This window comes from Penicillium manginii (genome assembly GCF_028828005.1).
Source record: "Penicillium manginii strain IBT 31320 chromosome Unknown utg000004l:1.0-7231830.0:1.0-7236170.0, whole genome shotgun sequence".
In the NCBI taxonomy this organism is placed as follows: domain Eukaryota; kingdom Fungi; phylum Ascomycota; class Eurotiomycetes; order Eurotiales; family Aspergillaceae; genus Penicillium; species Penicillium manginii.
The window spans coordinates 4249297-4268324 of record NW_026643105.1 but is presented as its reverse complement, the minus strand read 5'-3'; the positions used below and the strand labels follow the sequence as shown (position 1 = coordinate 4268324).

At 49.1% G+C, this 19028-nt stretch overlaps 8 protein-coding genes across 8 annotated transcripts; 4 read left to right on the top strand and 4 right to left on the bottom strand.

Annotated features, from left to right (window-relative positions):
* Positions 1-863: 863 nt before the first annotated feature.
* N7533_005300 (alpha/beta hydrolase family protein) lies at positions 864-1883 on the top strand (the record flags this gene model as incomplete). The annotated part of the gene is made up of 1 exon (XM_057101950.1): positions 864-1883. The coding sequence occupies one exon, from the start codon at positions 864-866 to the stop codon at positions 1881-1883; it is 1020 nt and encodes a 339-aa protein (XP_056961580.1).
* Positions 1884-2423: 540 nt separating this feature from the next.
* Positions 2424-3274, top strand: N7533_005299 (uncharacterized protein; the record flags this gene model as incomplete). Its single annotated transcript, XM_057101949.1, has 3 exons — positions 2424-2439; positions 2514-2867; positions 2997-3274. 3 exons carry the CDS (start codon positions 2424-2426, stop codon positions 3272-3274), a joined length of 648 nt encoding a protein of 215 aa, XP_056961579.1.
* Positions 3275-3722: 448 nt separating this feature from the next.
* Positions 3723-6557, bottom strand: N7533_005298 (Ataxin-10 homo-association domain-containing protein; the record flags this gene model as incomplete). The annotated part of the gene is made up of 2 exons (XM_057101948.1): positions 3723-6321; positions 6385-6557. 2 exons carry the CDS (start codon positions 6555-6557, stop codon positions 3723-3725), a joined length of 2772 nt encoding a protein of 923 aa, XP_056961578.1.
* Positions 6558-7135: 578 nt separating this feature from the next.
* On the bottom strand, positions 7136-7886 carry N7533_005297 (FKBP-type peptidyl-prolyl cis-trans isomerase; the record flags this gene model as incomplete). The annotated part of the gene is made up of 6 exons (XM_057101947.1): positions 7136-7163; positions 7228-7266; positions 7346-7366; positions 7429-7489; positions 7611-7681; positions 7756-7886. The coding sequence occupies 6 exons, from the start codon at positions 7884-7886 to the stop codon at positions 7136-7138; spliced, it is 351 nt and encodes a 116-aa protein (XP_056961577.1).
* A 306-nt stretch (positions 7887-8192) lies between these two features.
* On the bottom strand, positions 8193-9537 carry N7533_005296 (DHHC family palmitoyltransferase; the record flags this gene model as incomplete). The annotated part of the gene is made up of 3 exons (XM_057101946.1): positions 8193-9170; positions 9245-9398; positions 9449-9537. 3 exons carry the CDS (start codon positions 9535-9537, stop codon positions 8193-8195), a joined length of 1221 nt encoding a protein of 406 aa, XP_056961576.1.
* Positions 9538-10032: 495 nt separating this feature from the next.
* Positions 10033-11572, top strand: N7533_005295 (putative transcription factor Rap1; the record flags this gene model as incomplete). The annotated part of the gene is made up of 4 exons (XM_057101945.1): positions 10033-10134; positions 10187-10272; positions 10329-10569; positions 10634-11572. 4 exons carry the CDS (start codon positions 10033-10035, stop codon positions 11570-11572), a joined length of 1368 nt encoding a protein of 455 aa, XP_056961575.1.
* Positions 11573-11914: 342 nt separating this feature from the next.
* On the bottom strand, positions 11915-12965 carry N7533_005294 (chromo domain-containing protein; the record flags this gene model as incomplete). The annotated part of the gene is made up of 6 exons (XM_057101944.1): positions 11915-11933; positions 11991-12437; positions 12511-12590; positions 12658-12700; positions 12757-12898; positions 12959-12965. The coding sequence occupies 6 exons, from the start codon at positions 12963-12965 to the stop codon at positions 11915-11917; spliced, it is 738 nt and encodes a 245-aa protein (XP_056961574.1).
* Positions 12966-13465: 500 nt separating this feature from the next.
* N7533_005293 (chaperonin-containing T-complex subunit CCT5) lies at positions 13466-15626 on the top strand (the record flags this gene model as incomplete). Its single annotated transcript, XM_057101943.1, has 10 exons — positions 13466-13542; positions 13647-13740; positions 13794-13877; positions 13949-14238; positions 14292-14487; positions 14540-14941; positions 14992-15129; positions 15190-15370; positions 15432-15520; positions 15582-15626. Coding segments are annotated over 10 exons (1596 nt in total), but the record flags the coding sequence as incomplete, so codon positions are not given.
* Positions 15627-19028: the final 3402 nt, after the last annotated feature.

Below are 19028 nucleotides of genomic sequence, written 5' to 3'. Positions count from 1 at the left end.
GAGTCGACTCTTGCTGCCGTTTCGCATCGGCAGAAATGGGTTTGCTCGAAGTAGCATTGGTATTCCATTCCAATATACGAGCTGTGCGGGGACTGAGTGGCCTGGTCAAATTTACCACTAGGGCTTGTTCAGTGGCTTTAGTGGCTATTTAATTTGGGACTCCCGTAGCTCGTATCCACACATATTTTGGACAGTTGGGCTGAACAGGTGGAAATGGGTGATTGGCAGGTAGACGAAGACGGCGTTATCGGTGGTATTGACAAGTTTAAGGAGGCTGAATAGCATTGCAGAGAATATCTTCTTCCTTGATGAGACCGTTTAAATGATAGTGGAATTTGACGTAAACAGTCGGTTGCTTTCCGCAATTAAGCAAGAGTCATCAAACCGAGTCCCAATACAACTTGAAGTCTTCCAAGGTTCAAGTTAGTAGCTACTATGTCCGAACATCAAAACCCTACCTGCACCGGCCAAACGCCGAGAGAAATTTTACAGCATAAATTCTTTCGGACTTAACCCAAATTACAAATCAGTTTTGTCAGCAAGCCTGGTTTCAAGAGATAACTTCTGGCCGAAGTGAGCGAGGTAATGCCAGCCTCGTGCATGGTAGTTGCTCGGTTTTTGGAGCCGCTAAATCCGCCCGCGACTCTTCGCATTCTGCATCTAATACTATCTCTATCGCGATTCATACTTTGAAGAATGGTGTGAATAATAGCCTCGGAATTAAAATCGCAATTTTGAGAGTTTACCACTATATGTATCTCCGAGGGACCCTGAGCTCCTTGGTCGTATTGTTCACAGTACCAAGACCCTTCACTCAATACTACAAACGCAAGATCAACAATTAACATTCCAAGTCCATCACTATGGCTGCAAATCAATGCCCATCTACTCGTCTTCCCAGAATGAAAGAACATGCCCTCATCGGCGATGCTACGAAAATTCCCGTCATCGATGCAACCCCCGTTATCTCGATGAGCCCGATTGTTCTACCAGCACCAGACCGTATCATCGATTTACACATGAAAATTTCTGCGCCTGCAACGGGAACTAACTTACCAATCATTCTCCTTTCTCACGGTCAAGGCAGATCAAACTACCTGTCCTCACTCGACGGATACGGTCCCATCGCCAATTTTTGGGCGTCCCATGGCTTCGTCGTGATTCAGCCTACTCATCTCAGCTCTATGTCCCTGAGGCTTAGTGATGATGCTGTCCATGGAGATGGCCCGATGTTCTGGCGCTCTCGTGCTCAGGATATGAAGCATATCCTTGACCATTTCGACGAAATCGAGGCCGCTTTCCCCCAGATTCAGGGACGCCTGGACCACAATCGCGTCGCTGTTGCTGGTCACTCTATGGGTGGTCAAACAGCCAGTCTGCTCATGGGTGCGCGTACTCGTGATTCCGCCACAGATTCTCTCGTTGATGCCTTTGAGCCCCGCATCAAGGCGGGTATATTGCTCGCTGCTCCGGGTGATGGAGGCGACGGCGTTAGCCAACGTGTGAAAGACAATTGGACATTCCTCGCGGAACATAGCCACGCCGAGATGAGAACACCAGCCCTTGTTGTCATTGGAGAAAATGACGGCGCACCCTTTTTGACCACGCGAGGTGCAGCATACCATGCAGATGCGTATCATAGAAGCAAGGGCCCAAAGTCTCTGCTCACAATCGCCGGAGGATATCACGGTGTAGGCGGTGTTTCTGGTTATGATTCAAATGAAGCCACTGATGATGAGAGCCCGGAGCGATTGGGCGTGACTCAGAGGCTCACTTGGGCTTATCTTCGCAGTCAATTATATCCTGGAGATCCAGCTTGGTCGGTTTCTTGCAATGCCCTGTCGAAGCTTCCAAATCTGGGAACAGTCGAAAGCAAGTTGTGATGCTATAATCTGAGGAGCTTGTAAAGTATTCAGTCTAGATATAGCCAATGAATCCATGTAAAGCCCCTTGTCACCGAATAGTTACCTATACTAGTATTCTTCAAACATATAGGTAGCACATCATAACTACTACTTCCACTCGTGGACGCAACCAAATAATAGAAATTGAACTCGAGCAACTGATATTCATTCACATTCAATCTACTTTCATATTCTAGCAAAATATCTCAGCAAACCTCTCATAAGCCCTCACTACTAACTACTAGTAGCTGCTACCAGCATGGCTGGAGTGGATGCCAAGCACGGCCCGTCTCCACGCCGCGTTATCGCTCTGTTGCCTCGAGCTCGTCACCTTTTAAACCTCCCAACACCATCTTCCTACCAATACCTTGCATTAGGTTCACTTGCCCATCCCGTCAATTTACACCCGAGCGTGCAACAAGAACACCAGCCTGTCAGCCCGTGTCACCGCAAACAAACGGGGATCTCCCCGCACAACTCATCCTCCCCTCCACCCTCTCAACTCGCCAAATTCTCAACATGTCGACCTACGAAAGTACGCAGTCAAGCTCCCACCACATGTCTACTATACAAGAAGGACCGCAAGAACTGGAAACTAATCAAATCAAGTTGAACACAACACCACCGACCCCTCCACGGCTTCCTCCGCCCCGCGTCGCCGCAGACCCGACCTCTCTACCTTCTTCTCAACCCTCTCAGAAATAACCCCAGCTCCGGATCACCGACCTCATGCCGTCCCAGTGCCAGGCGACGTGAGTGCAGCCTTCTATTCGCTCGCCGAGGCCCTAGAAATGATGCGCCGCGAATCAGGCACCGCCGAACCACTCCCCCAGACCGGCGACAACACTGCCGCATCCGCCGAAACAACCGACGACCTCCTCACGACAATGATCCAGAATCTGCTCAATGGCGCCGAGGCACCCCCACGAGAGGTAGAAGGCGTGAGCGAAGAGTTTTGCGACAGTAAGTCTCCCACAATTAGCTGCGGCCGACCAGTCATCCGGCCGCAACTTCTCACTCCACCGAAGCAACCCCGCGGGGTCGAGTCAACGTGGGCTAATTCGCGGGTAATTCGTTTCCCTTTTTTTACAGTGCTTGATCGTGTTCCTAAGTCTTCTCTCGACTCTTCGCAAACTTGCCCCATCTGTAACAATCCTTTCCTGGAGGATGAGTACCCCCTCGTCGTTCGACTGCCCTGCCACCCGACCCACTTGTTTGATCTCGAGTGCGTGCGTCCCTGGTTGCGGTTACGTGGTACCTGTCCGCTTGATCGGTTCGATTTCGCGAAGCAGCAGCGTGAAAAGGATGAGGAGCGCAAGCGTATCGCTGACGAGGATGAGGAGGAGGAATGGGATGGTATGTATGGTTAAATATGCGCTTGGAAAGTCGAGGTTCGTTACATCTAGAGATGTACGGGGGTAGCGCTGGCGTTGAGATGAATGCACTTGTGAGGTTGGTTGATGTTGCGGTGCGGAGCGAAGATATGATATTATGACAGCATCTGGATTCGATAATCATGGAATATATGTGCACAATGCTGCGTGCGCGACTGCTCTTCCAATGTTGGTGATTCAGCGTATGCATTCCAAGGTTGATAAGACTTGAAGTTCCCATGATGTACAAGACTATTCGATACCTATCAGCATCTTACGGTTTAATGCAAATGAAGAAGATAATCCGAAGCGAAGAATGGTTTTTTGGTTCCTTGCTTTGTATTATATTCCAGAGTTCGTATTGTGAAAGAAATTCGCTTGATGCTTCGATTTGAGGGGTATAGCAATCAATATCTATGAACTATTGAGATCCCAAATCACTACCTTAGTTTCCATCCTTGGGTTTGATGGACAGCTTTCCAGCTTCATTGATCATGGCATCATAGCCACTTCGTTCCAACACACCTCCCTCATCCTTAACAACCTCACGAGCTTCGAGCTCTTCAACAAGTCGCTGGTTTTCGCGATTACCCTCGAGCAAGAACTTAAGACACATAACTGCATGCTCCTTGATGTATGGGTTGTGCGCATCGAAGGCAGTACAGCACAGGATGGCTTCAACGCCGCCATAGCGACGGATTTGTTCTTGCACTTCCGGGCACTTCCAGACAAGTGAAGAAAGTACCAGCACAACGAGCTTCTTGAGGTTGCGCCACTCAAATTCGGAGGGATCTTCGGTGATTGGCGGGGACTCGGGCCGGGAGTCAACGCTACCGGCGTTGTCAATGGGGTCGGGATCAGTTGGATCGTAGGGACGCTCAACGGCTACCGGTGCTGGGGCGGCTGATTGACTGTCAGGCGAGGAGCTGCGAGGCGGTGGAGGTGGAGGTATACCGCCGAATGACATATTGTTGAGTTGGCCCTTAGGGATGCTGGCTTCCAGTTCCTTGATTAAAGTCACGAGGTCGTACACAATCTCCCACTTCACGAGGAGATTCTTCCAATCATTGTTCTCGGTCAGCACGGCAAAGAACTCGAGGAATTGGTACACGCCCTCGTAGACACGCTCCATGTCCCACAAGTTGAGTGGGAAATCCTCCGGCAACGCACGTTCGGCGCGAATCTGACCTTGCAAGTAGATCAGGGCGCAGGTTTCCGGAATGATGTTACCGCGGAAAATAGTGAAGATGTATCGCACAGTTAGAATATCCACCCGACTGAGTGGGGATGGTGTGCGTGGAATGCTATTTTGAGACGAGCCAGTCACTGACGCTGGTGAGTACTTCGCCCGGAAAATGTGGGTGAGAATCTTGATGACCACTGCTTGGGCTGGGGAGATGATATCCTTTGGCTGGCCGAAATCAGAGTATGCGTGTGACATAAGTCCATTGCGGAGCACAGCTTCCATAATCTGGACCATCATCTTGAAATAGAGCTCATCGTCAGGAAGATCCCAGGCTGCAATGAAGATGAGAAGTTCACGCAGCAAGTTGCGACCAGTTTCCTGCGTGAGCAAAATGTGGCATCGAAGAGCTTGCATATTCCGCGAGCCATTGCGCTCTCCGCCTTTGAGGCCGAAGCTGTCAACAATTCCAGCTTGAACGATCATCGGTAAAGCCTCAATTTCTGCGGGGCCTAGAACAAGGGGAATATCGGTCAATAAACCGCGCTGCTGGTCGCCAGGGCGGCCACGATAGTCGTCGTCGTCTTCCTCGTCATCAACTTCTCCTGTATCATCTCCCCCATCTACATCGTCACCGTCGTCTTCTTCATCGCCTTCGATGCTTCCGTCAGCATGGCCCTCCAAACTGTGCGAGTCATCGTCTCCGACCGTTCCAACATCGCCAGCGTCATATTCACCATCGGCGTCACCCAGCTGAGAAGCTTCTTGGAGTCGAGCCATTAATTCATCCTTAGCCTCTTGTAGAGTTTCAGCCGCAGATTGGGCGGATCTAGGCATGGTTGTGTCCTCGTCGCTAACCGGAGAATCAACAGAGTAGTCATTTATTTCAGGCAGATCGGTCCAGCACAGACGCGGAAATCCAGCTGTCATGCTACGGTCGATTGTGAGAATTGTCTTCTTCTTAGTTGGTTCATGCTCCTCTTCTTCGGGCAAGGCAGGTGGCAATTCACGAGCTCGGTCTTGAAGATCGGACCATCCATCAACCTTGGCTCCCAAGATTGAGGTCAATGCAGCACGAATGTATTTGACCTGTTCGGGGTCCCTGCCCATCTCTTGGATGTCAGTCAGGTCCCGACCCAAAATCTTTTCCATATGGTCCTTGATATTGGCCAAGAGCAACATTGCAGCCTCTTCCTTAATTGTAGAAGGCTCCCGCGGGAATTTCGCAATCGTTTCCAGCAGAAGATCTTCGGCGGTCTGGTCGTAGAGTGCTCGGATTGGAGGATTGATCACACGCTCCCCAACCCGGACAATAGGTGCGACACCCTCGATGCGTGCAGCAGGGTCCAATGCCTCCTTCGGCTTGATGATGTTTGTATCGGCGGTAGAATGGTAACCAAACAAGTCCAACCAGAGAACCATCTTGCGCTGTTCGTTATGCATGATGAAGTTGTGAAGATATTGTAGACAGGTAATCAACAGTCGCTTGTATAGGTTGACTACCTTCTGCCAGCGTTCCTCGTTCCGCGCATTGGTCTCCCCATCGAAGCCACGCGCTGTAACTCGTACGCAGGTATCAATCAATGCGAGAATCCGCTGATCGAATCCTTTCTCCGCGGCCAGGTTCTGGGCCTTTTTTGTTGTCGCCAGCAAGTTGCGGGCGATGGTACACAAATCGTTTAGACGTTCGATATCTTTGACCAGAGAGAAATAGTTGAATGCGATCAGGTTCGACGAAGAATGCTCGTAAGATGCTGCCGGGCTCTTCCAAGCAAAGGATTGTGATTCGAGGACCGGGATCGCTTTTGTGAGAACATCTGTAAGGCCTTGCCAAATGTCCGGCGACATACCCAGATTGTGTCTATATGAAAGATGTGATCAGCAAGGGTACCGAAGAGCGGGACATTCTCTAGGAGGAACATACCGAACTTCACTTTCCTGGTGCGTCTTGTACAAGATCTGCTTGCCAGCCGCGAGCATATGCTCGAGGCGTTTCTCGTCAATCATTCCCCGAGTCTCATAGTGAGACAACGTTCCAGCTAAAACAACCTTTAGCATGAGCTCCGGTGGAGTGCACAACGGCTTTGGGTCAGCCATTTTGCAGGTGAGATCGTGAGATCGATTGAACGCCGGATGGTGGGATGAACAAATTCACGGGCGGGCAAAACCCATTTTGTATGGGGAATTGCCTCTGACCGCCCTCGACCGCCCCCCCTGACCGCCTTCCATAAACCCTTGGACAATCTATAGATCTCGAGAACTTGCATATTTTATTACCCAGGGTATTGACTGAGGAGACTATTTCCGTAGCTGGATCTCTTTTTGAACTCTGAATCAATTTCCAAGGTTGGAATCCTACTCGTGGCCATTTAATCCTGGAACTTGAAGTTCGGTACTATTATTTCAACCCATTCAAGTCGTCGATCACTGTGATAGGTTTTAATGGAGGTTGTGAGTGATACAAGCATGGGCCTGGAGCATGATTCCCATGGATCTTCAATCTTGGAATTTGAATATCTTCGTTGGTCCCTGCCAGTGGCAATCTGGACTTTGATTTATTATAGGTCGGGATGCGTTCGTGCAAGAGTGCCGAAATACTGGAAATTCAATTTTATATTGGTAGACCCACATCATGATTGATTATATACCTACTACCTAGTACTGAGGTACTGGCTTTAGTTGATCTTGAGAAGCTCAACTTCACTGTGAAATGGTTGATTAGTCTCACCATAACACAATTTTGTGGGTGGTAACACTGTAAACTTACAAAATGAGAGTTGAGCCTGCGGGGATCTTGCCGGCCGCCCTGTACGGAGAGTATTGTTAAAATAAGGTTCTTCCAAGATAGACATCAATCATCGACTAGATATCTTCCAATTACTTACTTGTCACCATAGGCATAGTCCCTAAAACGCAATGTATCAGTTCTATGATCTCTTATCACTCTCCAGATGGGTATTTAACTTACGGGGTAATGGTCAAGGTGGACTTCTCGCCGACGCTCATCTCCATCACACCCTCGTCCCAGCCTGGTAATAGTTAGCACTTCAATCCAATATTCTAATTGAAAACATCCAAGACAATCTTTCAGGGGCCTTTAATAACAAGCTGGGCCAGAAAGGAGCGACGAAAAGAAAAGCGAAACTTTACCCTTGATAACCTGGCCAACACCAATCTGCACATTGAACGGGCCACGACCGGGCGAGCGGGAGCTATCGAACCTAGTATCTTGTTTAGTTTTCGGAGTTGATTTGGCCTGGCCCAAAGACTTTGACTGGAATATGGATCGGCGTACTGCTTGCCCTGGAAGCCCTTGTTGGCCTTCTTAGGGTCGTAGATCCAACCAGTGTAGTGAATCGAGACCTTATCGCCTGAGGCGGGAGAGGCACCGCTGCCGCGAGTAATGATCTTTCTTTCGACACCCATTTTGAATGATGGACTTGCACGAAGTATTAAGGAAGGAAGTTCTTGGTGTTGGTGGAATGAGGGAGGTCAACGGAGGCAAGAGGCAACGTTAATTCGTATTTTTCCTCGAAGTGGGGGAGCGGCGGGATGGGCTTCCCCGCGGTTCTACTGGCCAACCAGCAACAATAGCAAAAACCAACAACGCTGATCATGATTTCGAGAGACAGATAGTACTATCTCACCACCACAAGATTAAATTGAACAAGATGACAATTTTTGGTAATTTCTTTTCTAGTTTTGAAGCATCTTTGCCTTATATAAATTGCTTTATTTACAGTTCTTCCGACGCACCGAGATCCCTGCAGAATCCTTCAGATTGTTCCAAAATCCCAAATCGTAGATGTTGTCAATATCCTTCATACTTTGGACCGGATGCCATCGTGGATCTATCGGCATATCTGTATCGCTACGATATTCGATCCGGTTGGTTCCGGGCACCAAGATATACCCATCCAAAGGAGGCTCATCGTCAGTGACTAGCAATTGATCACTCTGGACCGGCCAAGGACGATCATTGAAGTCTATAAATGGCTGTGCATCCTGGATCTTGCCACGGTTTGATTTGAAGACAAACCCATCCTCGACATCTTCCTTCCAATCCGACCATTTGGCACTCTCGTTGGTCGTCATACCTGCCCAGACAAGATAACTATGGTATACCAAGAAGGCCATAGCCAGTGGAGCTGTCATGAACATTAAAAGTGTCACAGTACCAATCCTGGGATCCGATTGGATCACAATCGCCCAAATGTTGAAATACATGATCCAGCCCTGCATTTCTGCTTGGATATGTACCGGTATCATCTCTTGCAGGGTTTGGCGGAGCAAAGAGTACCCAAGACAAGTGCCATAGATGAGCAGCACTGATAAGGAGAGCAATAAGGCTAGGAAGTAGATGTAGTTGTTGGCACCAACACAATTCATCAACCACACGCAATGATGATCTTGACGGGAGATGCAAGTTTTGCAGAACTTGCAATGCTTGCTGCGTGCTGGCTTGTGGAGGTTGCAAGTACTGCAACGGTAGCCTGCATGGAATAGCACCTGGTCGTATGGATAACGTTTGATCTCCATGTGGTGATTTTCCGTTGTGATATTAGAACTTGTCGTCACACATTTGTAGAGGAGAAAGTATGGCATGAAAACCACCAAAGGAACCCATGGGTAGTGAAGACTGGCAAACCGAGGCCAGGCGGCTGGCAAAAAAACAACCTCGCCTCCGGCAAGGAGTCCTATGAAGAAGAGCTATCCGGGGGTCAGATGGGAAACGCCGGGCGGTGGGAAATGCAAGAGCAAAAATCGGGAACCTCGAAGCTTACCAAGACCAATGGATGATTCTCATACAATATATACTTGCCAGATTGGTTCCAAACTCGGATAAGACGGCCACCGAGCAAGCGCGAGTCAACATAGACAACACTGTTGGGGAAATACACCCAGACCACCCGGTAGAAAAACGCAATGGGTGTTTTCCTGGAATCTAGTCAGCGTATGATGTCTTAATTTCACAGAGATATAATCACCTAAATGCAGGCAATCGGCCGAAAAGGGCGATGAAAGTGAAAGTTGAAATGGCCAAGATAACCAGCGCAATAGTGCGAAGAGATGTCATCGTGACAGGCGCCGTGGCTTTCTTGTGTGGGCCTTGGGGGAATTCAAAGAGCACAAGCGGTATCCCGAGTCAGATTCCTATCAGGATATCGTCGCTCCATGTTCCTCCTTCCTTATCAGTCGGGAAGTTGACGTTCCTAAAGGTTGATGACTTGTCAGCGTTCCTCCACGCGGCGCGACCAATGCATACCACGTGACCACATCCTACCAGAAACACGGCATCGACAAACCTGTGTCAAAACAGCCGAACCATTCTTCATCGAACACTCAGCTTGAGACACATGGACCAGATAACCTGGGAAGCCAAATCTGACTTTCATACTCGCATCTGATATCGAACCTGCTGGCCCCGGCCAAAATGCCCTCTGTGACACGTTAACACGTGATAAATGGCTAGCGCGTACCTATCAACAATAGTGCATCGATAATAGCCGCCTTCTCTTTCAATTCATCAAAGGGAAACCCGGCTGAGGATAATCATTCGCAAATCGTGAAGATGTCAGGTTCGAGTGCTGGCCCGGTCAATATTTTCCAAGGCCAGCGGTTCTGGCTCTCTCGAGAAGTGCCTCAGCGATCATGGCTCAAAGACCGCATCACGGTATGTCTATCCCTACTCGGTGAGATCGGAATAAAAACTGATAATTATCTAGAAACATGGCGGCGTGATTGTCTTGATGGAGAATGACGCCGAAGTCATGTTGGTTGATCATACAAAAAAGAACATCCCCACTGGCTGGTACCGTCTCCACCGCTAACATCCATATTGCAAAGACGCCGCTAATTCCCCTTTAGTCATTCCTACAAGTATGTCGAGGAATCCATTCGAAATGGTCAAATTGTAGATCTGGATACACATCGCGCTGGTTCCTCCAAACCCCGTGCAATGGGTGCATCGAATATTCCAAAGCGGGGCACCAAATCCATCTACACATTAGAAGATGATCAGCTCCTCTATGACTTTCTTTACCCCTTTGAGAAGGAGGATAATGCCCCTATACACGGAAACAAAATATACCAGTTATTAGAAAGAAGGGTAGGTATTCCTTTCACCACTTGGCTGACCTATGACTGAGTATTGACTGACATCTGATATCCAGTTTCCCAAACATCCCTGGCAATCTTCAAGATCTCGGTATTTGAAGAAGTTACGTGGTAACCCTCGTCCTGGCGGTGGTGCTCCTAGAACAGATCTATTGCGATCTGAGCCTCAAGCACAACCGCAGGACGAGGCACGAAGATCGACTACGCCATCAAGGCGCGCTGCTCCATCAATACCGTCTCCGGCGCCAGCACACACTGTGATATATACCCAACAAACTCCCATACCACCGCAACCCGACTCATCGATCTGTCCCATTGAAAATCAAACGAAACCCAAAAGAAGGCACAGCCCGGCGCATGAATCACCATCGGCACCACAGGCATCGCCTTCCAAAAAGAGGGCAGTTTCACGGCCCCGACACATAGATAATCCTCGACAAAATTCTCCTCGACAACCTCTTGAGCCCATTACGCGGCCACCCGCATTGACCAACCCTGCGTCAACATCAAATCAGCAGCGCAAGCCTTCAGTACAGGAAGTACCCCAGAACCTCAACGATACTGAGAACGTCGACAGAACCGAGGAAGAGGGCGCTATGCTTTTTATGGAGTTGCCGTTTTTACCTTCCTCGCCAGAGCCCGCCGATGAGTCTTTCGACGAGAAAAATGACGACAGAGGCAGTGAAAGCGGAGACACCGACTTAATAAGCTGGGTCGAGGCACAGGTATCACGGGGCTTTGATGATGCTGTCATAGACGATGCCCTGTGCTGCACGAGCTTGAATTGCGAGCTCGCCGGGAAGATCTTGAACATCCTGGCTGCTGGGAAACCCATTCCTAATGACATACGCGGGGTGTGGACCTCTAAGGATGACGAAGACCTGCAAGGATCCAATGGCCGCGAGGTCGAGCGAGTTCTCAAAAAGCATGGTGAATATTCATTAAGTGAAAGGTGGACCTATCTCAGTGAGGCGAGGGAGAGAGACATGATTTAACGCAAACGATGAGATGACAGGTCTGCAATCTAAATTACATGAGATTCCCTTGGCTGGTATATCGAAAGCGCCCGGGCGTACGAGATTGCAACAAAAAGAAATTCGTATATCACACGAGCAAAAGATAAAAATAAAATCACAGACATAAATCTCATATGGGAAATGACCCATCCCGAATCATATCCTACAGAAAGGAAGCATAGAAGGAAAAAGCTGATTGAAAATTTGACCAACGCCTATAAGCTCCTTGAAATCAATGGTATTGCTCGCAAATAACAGCCGGAAAGAGACAGCCATGGGCATGCCGTCCCACGTGCCGAAGAAAAAACAACTGAATGGTATTCAACCATCCTTGAAGACGCTAGAAAATATTCAGCACGCATTCTCGAGGTTGAGTAATTGAGATCAATAGACTTACAGGTGCTTCTCGTAGAACTTGAGCATCTTCATAGGGCACTTCTCGTAGCAACTCTGGATATGGATGCGCGACCGTTTGCCATTGTTCCAGAGGAGAAGAGCATAGAGCCCTTGGTCATTAGCATCACGGATAATGGTATCAACCGTTTGCACCTCCTTGTCCCAATTCTGGCTCTTGGGGACCCAATCGGAAGGCTCGTCATCTTCAGTCTCTGCCGGGGTGTTTGCTTCAGCCTTGATGTCGTCCTTGGATTCGTTCTTCCCTGCGGATTGGCGACGTCTCTTAGTCTCAGTCGTTGTTGTCGCTGTTGGTTCCTCCTTCTTCTCTGCCATCGACTTGCGCTTTCGACCGGGGCCCTTAGCTCCCTTCTCAGGCTTCCCGGCTGGCTTCTCGGGCCTACCGCCGATCTTCTTGTAGTAAGCCTTCAGTACTTCTTCGGCACCCTCCCTAGATAAGTGATTCTTAAGGTTAGCAAGTGCCCAGCCTTGTCTTATCAAAATGCGTTGTCAATAAAACATACAGGAGTCCGATCTCAGGCTCCCAGGTATGGTCCTTGTAGGCCGGGTAGCCTTTCCATTTCACGAAGAGAAATATTGTGCCCTGTTGGACGAGTAGTCAGCGCAAATGAATTGAGAGCCAAGAAAGGTGTGGAATCAATTGAACTTACATCAGGTTCATATTTGTGTTTCCTGATCTCTTCAACGACGTAGCTGCGCTGGATTAGTCGAGCTGAAACATACCACCACAACAGCTGGGCCGAACTCACAGTCCCTCATCTTCACCGTCATCCTCTTCCTCGTCGTCGTTTTCTGATTCTTTCTCATTATTCGTAGTCTCTGAAGCTTCGGGAGCGGTAGTGAATGGAATATCACCACCAGACTCCTCGTCCGACCATTCCTCCACGGGAGCTGTATGTAACAGAGTCAGTTCGGGCGCGCGCGCGACATAAACAAGGCGCATTCACTTACGCGGCATCCTCGCTCGGAGGGGTGAGGTAGCGAATGAAAGAAACCGAGAAAACAGTTTGCCGTCTCTCGAAGTAGATGGTGACAATCGTCGAATCTGATAGAGCTGGCACTGCTTTGCGCAAGTTGGAGAAAGCGGAGTGCTGCGCATGGGCAAAGCTGGGAAGGCGGACAGGGCCAGCACTATCCCGCTTTGGGCCGCCCAGAATTTAATTTGCGTGGGAGAGCTTCACCCCTCCGCATCGCTCGGAGAAATAGGTTTCTGTCTCGACTTTTGACGATCCTTTCACTTCGGATCCTTTTATTTCACTTTTACCTTTCTTTTCAAATCTCTAACCATCTGCCTGGTGGCAGTCCACCGTCAAGATGGCGATGAGTACGCTTTCCCCTGTCCCCCGGATGCCCCTCATTAAACACACCCCCCGATGCATTGACTAACTTATGGATTTTTATAGATCTTGATCTTTCTCAAGGTGATTCCTTTTCGAACCTCATCCTCGACCAATTCAGCCAGCATTACCACTAACACTCCGGGTAGCTTCGGTGATGAAGGATGAACAGGGACGCCCGTTCATCGTCGTTCGTGAGTACGTTCACCGATAAACCCTCACATTCGCCTCCCTCGCTACAATTGGATTTGCGGAGAGAAATGAAAAGACCCAAGTTTTGCTGATGGGAGTTTACTGTACAGCCAAGGAAAGAAGAAGAGACAACATGGCACCGAGGCCGTGAAGTCGCACATTGTTGCCGCCAAGACTGTGGCCAGCATTGTCAAGACTTCTCTGGTATGGTCTTCCACATCTGAAGAAATGGGGAAAGAATTAATAAAGGAAACTAGGGCCCCCGTGGTCTGGACAAGATCTTGATCTCTCCCGACGGCGATATCACCGTCACCAACGATGGTGCTACTATTCTCGGCCAGGTTCGACCCCCCGACCCCTGATCGAGGCCGTTCGCCAGTTCGCCGGATTCTAATACGCACGGTCTCTATAGATGGAAATCACAAACAACGTTGCTAAGCTTCTTGTCGAGCTCTCGAAATCACAGGATGAGGAGATTGGTGATGGTACAACAGGTGTCGTCGTGTTGGCAGCTGCCATGCTGGAGCAGGCCGCGGACTTGATTGACAAGGGAATCCACCCCATTCGGATAGCCGACGGTTACGACCAGGCCTGCGAGATTGCTGTCGCTGAGCTGGACCGGATCAGCGACGAAATCGCCTTCACACCCGAAGACACCACCAACTTGCTCAAGGTTGCCAAGACCAGTCTGGGCAGTAAGATGTACGCAGCCTCCTTTTTATCCACCTAATACCCTTTAGCTAACCCAATACCAGCGTCTCCAAGTCTCACGACCAGTTCGCTAAGATTGCTGTGGATGCTGTTCTCTCGGTTGCCGATCTCCAGCGCAAGGATGTTGACTTCGAGTTGATTAAGGTGGACGGCAAGGTCGGAGGTGCCCTCGAGGACTCTCTGCTCGTCAAGGGTGTCATTGTCGACAAGGACTTCTCTCATCCTCAGATGCCCGACGAGGTCCTGGACGCCAAGCTGGCTATCCTGACTTGCCCCTTCGAGCCCCCCCAAGCCCAAGACCAAGCACAAGCTCGACATCACCTCCGTCGAGGAGTTCAAGAAGCTCCAGGATTACGAGAGGGAGAAGTTCGCTGAGATGATTGAGAAGCTTAAGAGCTCCGGTGCTAACCTCGTTATTTGCCAATGGGGTTTCGACGACGAGGCCAACCACCTGCTGCTCCAGAACAAGCTGCCCGCCGTTCGATGGGTCGGTGGTCCCGAGATCGAATTGATTGCCATCGCCACAAACGGCCGTATTGTGCCGCGTTTCGAGGACCTCAGCGCCGACAAGCTGGGTTCTGCTGGACGTGTTCGCGAGATGACTTTCGGAACCACGAGAGAGAAGATGCTGGTCATTGAAGAGTGTGCCAACAGCCGAGCGGTCACCGTGTTTATCCGCGGAAGTAACAAGATGGTTAGTCCAGATATTTTTGTACATTTAAGCACTTCTAACCACAATCCCAGATCATCGATGAGGCCAAGCGATCACTACACGATGCGTTGTGTGTTGTCCGTAACTTGGTTCGCGATAACCGTGTTGTGTACGGTGGTGGTGCTGCTGAGATTGCCTGCTCCATCGCTGTTGAGGATGCCGCTGTCAAGGTCAGTCATTATCAATGTTCAGTACGCTATACATTTTCCTAACATTGTTTGATTTTACAGAGCCCTGGTATTGAGCAGTACGCCATGCGCGCCTTCGCCGATGCCCTTGACGCCGTTCCCCTGGCTCTGTCTGAAAACTCTGGCCTGAGCCCTATCGAGACCCTCGCGTCAATCAAGTCGCGCCAGGTTAAGGAGAAGAACACCCGTCTCGGTGTTGACTGCATGAACACAGGTAGCAACGGTAAGTCACTGTCGCCCTGTGAACTTAAATGCACATCTGCTAATAGTCATAAATCATCTAGACATGAAGGAGCATTTTGCTATCGATCCCCTGATCGGAAAGCGCCAACAGCTTCTTCTTGCTACCCAGCTCTGCCGCATGGTTCTCAAGGTAAGCTTGACTGAACACTACTTTTATACATCATTTGTCTAAAACTCTAACCAAATTATAGATCAACAACGTCATCATCTCTGGTGACGATGACGCCGAATATTAGGTTATCCGCACATAGTCTTAATGCCCTATAGATGGTACTGGAATGACTTGTCCGGAGCATCGCCTTTGAAAAAAATTACGATTGTGGTTGGACTCCTATGTAAAATATGGTCCTTTACATAGAAAATTCGAAGTTACAATGAGGAAAGGATTTATGATCTCTCGACATCTGTCTCGCGCTCGCCGAGTAGAAACAGCGACTCGAATAGAGTATACTCATAAAGCATCGCTGTTGTTTACTTCCAATCACTCTCGGTCCAGCCTAGCGCGTCCAATTCAAAGAGTACCATGATACTTAGCACCAAGCAACCTCGGAAAGCGGCCTTTGAGTATCTCCTCCGGGTATCCCCTCAAACAACGTAATGTACACGCGAAAAATATCCAGCCATTCATGTCCAGAAATTCCCGGTCTCCGAGGAGCCCGTGCCGCTGATCTGGGAGTATCCGTGCTACTAGTATGTTCACAAGGGTGACTCAAGATGCCGAGGAACAGCCGACGAAAAGCACACACCGGCATCTAGTTGAATGACCTCGGTCTCGCTTCGATCCGGAGAGGGGATATCGTTGATCATCTCGCTTTTGAAGGATTCGAAGCTTCTGATCTATTGATCGCGTGGCCAGTTTTTCTGCTGTCCATGTTACTCGAATACGAGATGGTTGGGTGCTGATACATCTTCTTTGGGACTTGATTCCGCAATACCTAGTAGTGGCTTCGCTGTGCATGTCGACTTTGCAGTTCTGGTTAGCTTTGCATGGTGGATCGTTGTCCCTGTGCCAACCTCGTGGGAGTTGTACGCGTAAGGTTTGTAAAGTGCTGCGGAAGGGGTACCTGCTTTGTCTTGTGTGGAGGACAAGGCGATCTGCACTGCTGCTGAAGAACACACATGAGGTAATATGTAGCACATTCGATCTGAAGTCCGATACCGTGTAGTGGACAGAGAGAATGGATCGGCGTCTTTGTTTCAGGTTGTCGGGATTTGGGACATGTACTAGGTGACAACTCTTTTCGATGAAAAAGAAAAGGCCTCCTACACCTTGGCACTTGATCCGCTCGGGCTATATTGGTTGTATATACTTGAAGCACTAGATTCCCAACCTATGGGAGATGGTGGAAGGCTATGAAATGGTATAACCATAAATTGTCTGTTGACACATGAAGCCCAAATCATAATATCACAGGAAACAGCGGCGGTTAATTGGCCATACCGCCATAATCGCGCCCTAAAACCTAATGCCAAAACATCTCATTCTAGATCTCAAGGGTAGCCTAGGGCTATATTCTTGTTTGCTTCATTTCTTCAGAATGGATCAGTCAACCTCCGCCCACATTAGAGATATTTCAGGGTTTAATCCGGTCCGTCCACGGTTGCACAGCGCGTGGAAGCGTGACCCCAGTTCCGCGCGACTCGTGGTTCACAAGAGTTTCCAATTCTACGATCCACTGCGGCTCGTCGATGGCCAAAATAGTCTTGGTCTTTCTTTCCTTTTTTTTTATTCCTTTTTTCTTTCGGTCTCTGTTTTGCCTCGTCTGGTTCGCTGTTTTATTTGTGACATGTGAAGCAAGCTATCTTGTGCGACCAGTAAACCCTGTTGTAAAAGTCGACACTGAAACTGGGGATCGCATACCCAGGTAGCTAAATTACTTGCATTTGATTCTCCATTTCTAAATTTCATACACATAGTATAGAGCGGTCTAGACCCCCCACGGTGGTCGACAGTCTTCAGCGGTCAACCCTCTAAGGTCCCACTCCCTCTGCAGGAAGGCTTGACAGTGTGATCACTTCGTATCTAAAGACAGCATGTTGATACATCGGGTAGTAGATGTTGGATATGCCAGATATCCATCGCTCTGTGATCTCGGAGCACGCCACTATTTCGCCTTTCTGTCATGTTCTAAATATCTCGCAAAGGGATATTCTGTCTGGTGAATATGGATCCACTGATAGTGCTGCAGCTACAGTGTTGACAGAGATACTATACATACATAGATAGAGCCCTGGAGCCCTTGTTAAAAATGGCAGCGGTAACAGCGGGTCCGGATAAAGCTACTGGTCCTCTGTGAGAGGTTTAATTGTATAATTATGCATGGGTGCAGCCGGTGGGCGCCGCTACGGGGGGGGAAATGTCAGCTTGGCGATTTGTGTTTAGAGAAATAACCGGCATCGGTCGAGATGCAAAGCTATCAACTGCGGTGTGACGAGATAGACAGGTACGCACAAATCCGATCTGGAATGCTCTTTTTTTCTTATTTCTCATCGTTGACGAGGTCAGGATTGGAATTTGTGAGACCCAGTTTTCTCTGAGGGGCCTGGGCCTGCGAACAAATGGATATATGAAAATGGAAATGTGAGTACTTCGTACAGAGAAATGACCTCTGCAGGTTGTGGTTGTTAACCAGAACATCGGGAAGATGGGTGAGATTGTTGTGTTTGATGACAGCACTATTCATAGTTAGACCCAGCAGGTAGACTACTACATAAATACATGCTAGTAGGCACCATAGCGGCGTTAGATTGAATAGGATGAGCCTTTCGGAGACACAAATCGCGGGTTCAGATGACCCGATGTCGTGTAAACTCATTCCTCGGGTGAGACAGAATGCTGGATGTTAATAAAAAAAAAAGAAGAGAAGAGAAAGGAACGCTCATAACACCGCGACCAGAGGGGAAATGAACAAAAAAGGGAAAACGAGAATGATTGTCTGGCCGGAATCAATATGCTCGTACCAAATGGCCCCTCCGCCGGTCACCAGCCTCAAAACCGCAGCCGCCCACCTGCTCACCTGGACAAGGCCGATTGACGTGGCCGCAAACTGTTCGGCAGTGGCCTAGGCGCCAGCTTCCTATTATGTTTTGCTCGTGATGCTTAACTGCAGCACATTATGCCATTCAGATTACTTCAGTTTCAGATATGAGGAACCGAGGTCACCAGCTTTCCCTCTGTCTATACCGCTTCTTTGGAATATTCCTAGAGCCGTCACACGACGATAATCGTCCTGTCAACTGTTGACACATCACCGCCCTAGTGATCGATCTCTCCCATACTGCCGATCTAAGCCCCCTGATGATTACTATCTCAATGTCGCCAATGTCGGATCGGGTTCCCTGGTCGCCTTTGACATGTCGCTTTTATCCGGGGATGAGGCAGACCGTATGTAATTGTATTCTATGAATGACAATACTAGTTTGGACATTTCTTTGACTTTCCTTTTTTGCATCCTTCGGGCGCTCCTGGTGACATTCTAGTGATGCTCACGCTTTCCTTTTTCTCCTTCCCTTTATCCTTTTCTTTTGAACGAAAATATGATTGGCGCCTGGTTTCGGGCAACCACGTTGCGTTGGAGCCCGGCGATTCAGAGCTGGTGTCTGGGGTATGCTTTCTTCCCCAGACTCCACTTCCAAGT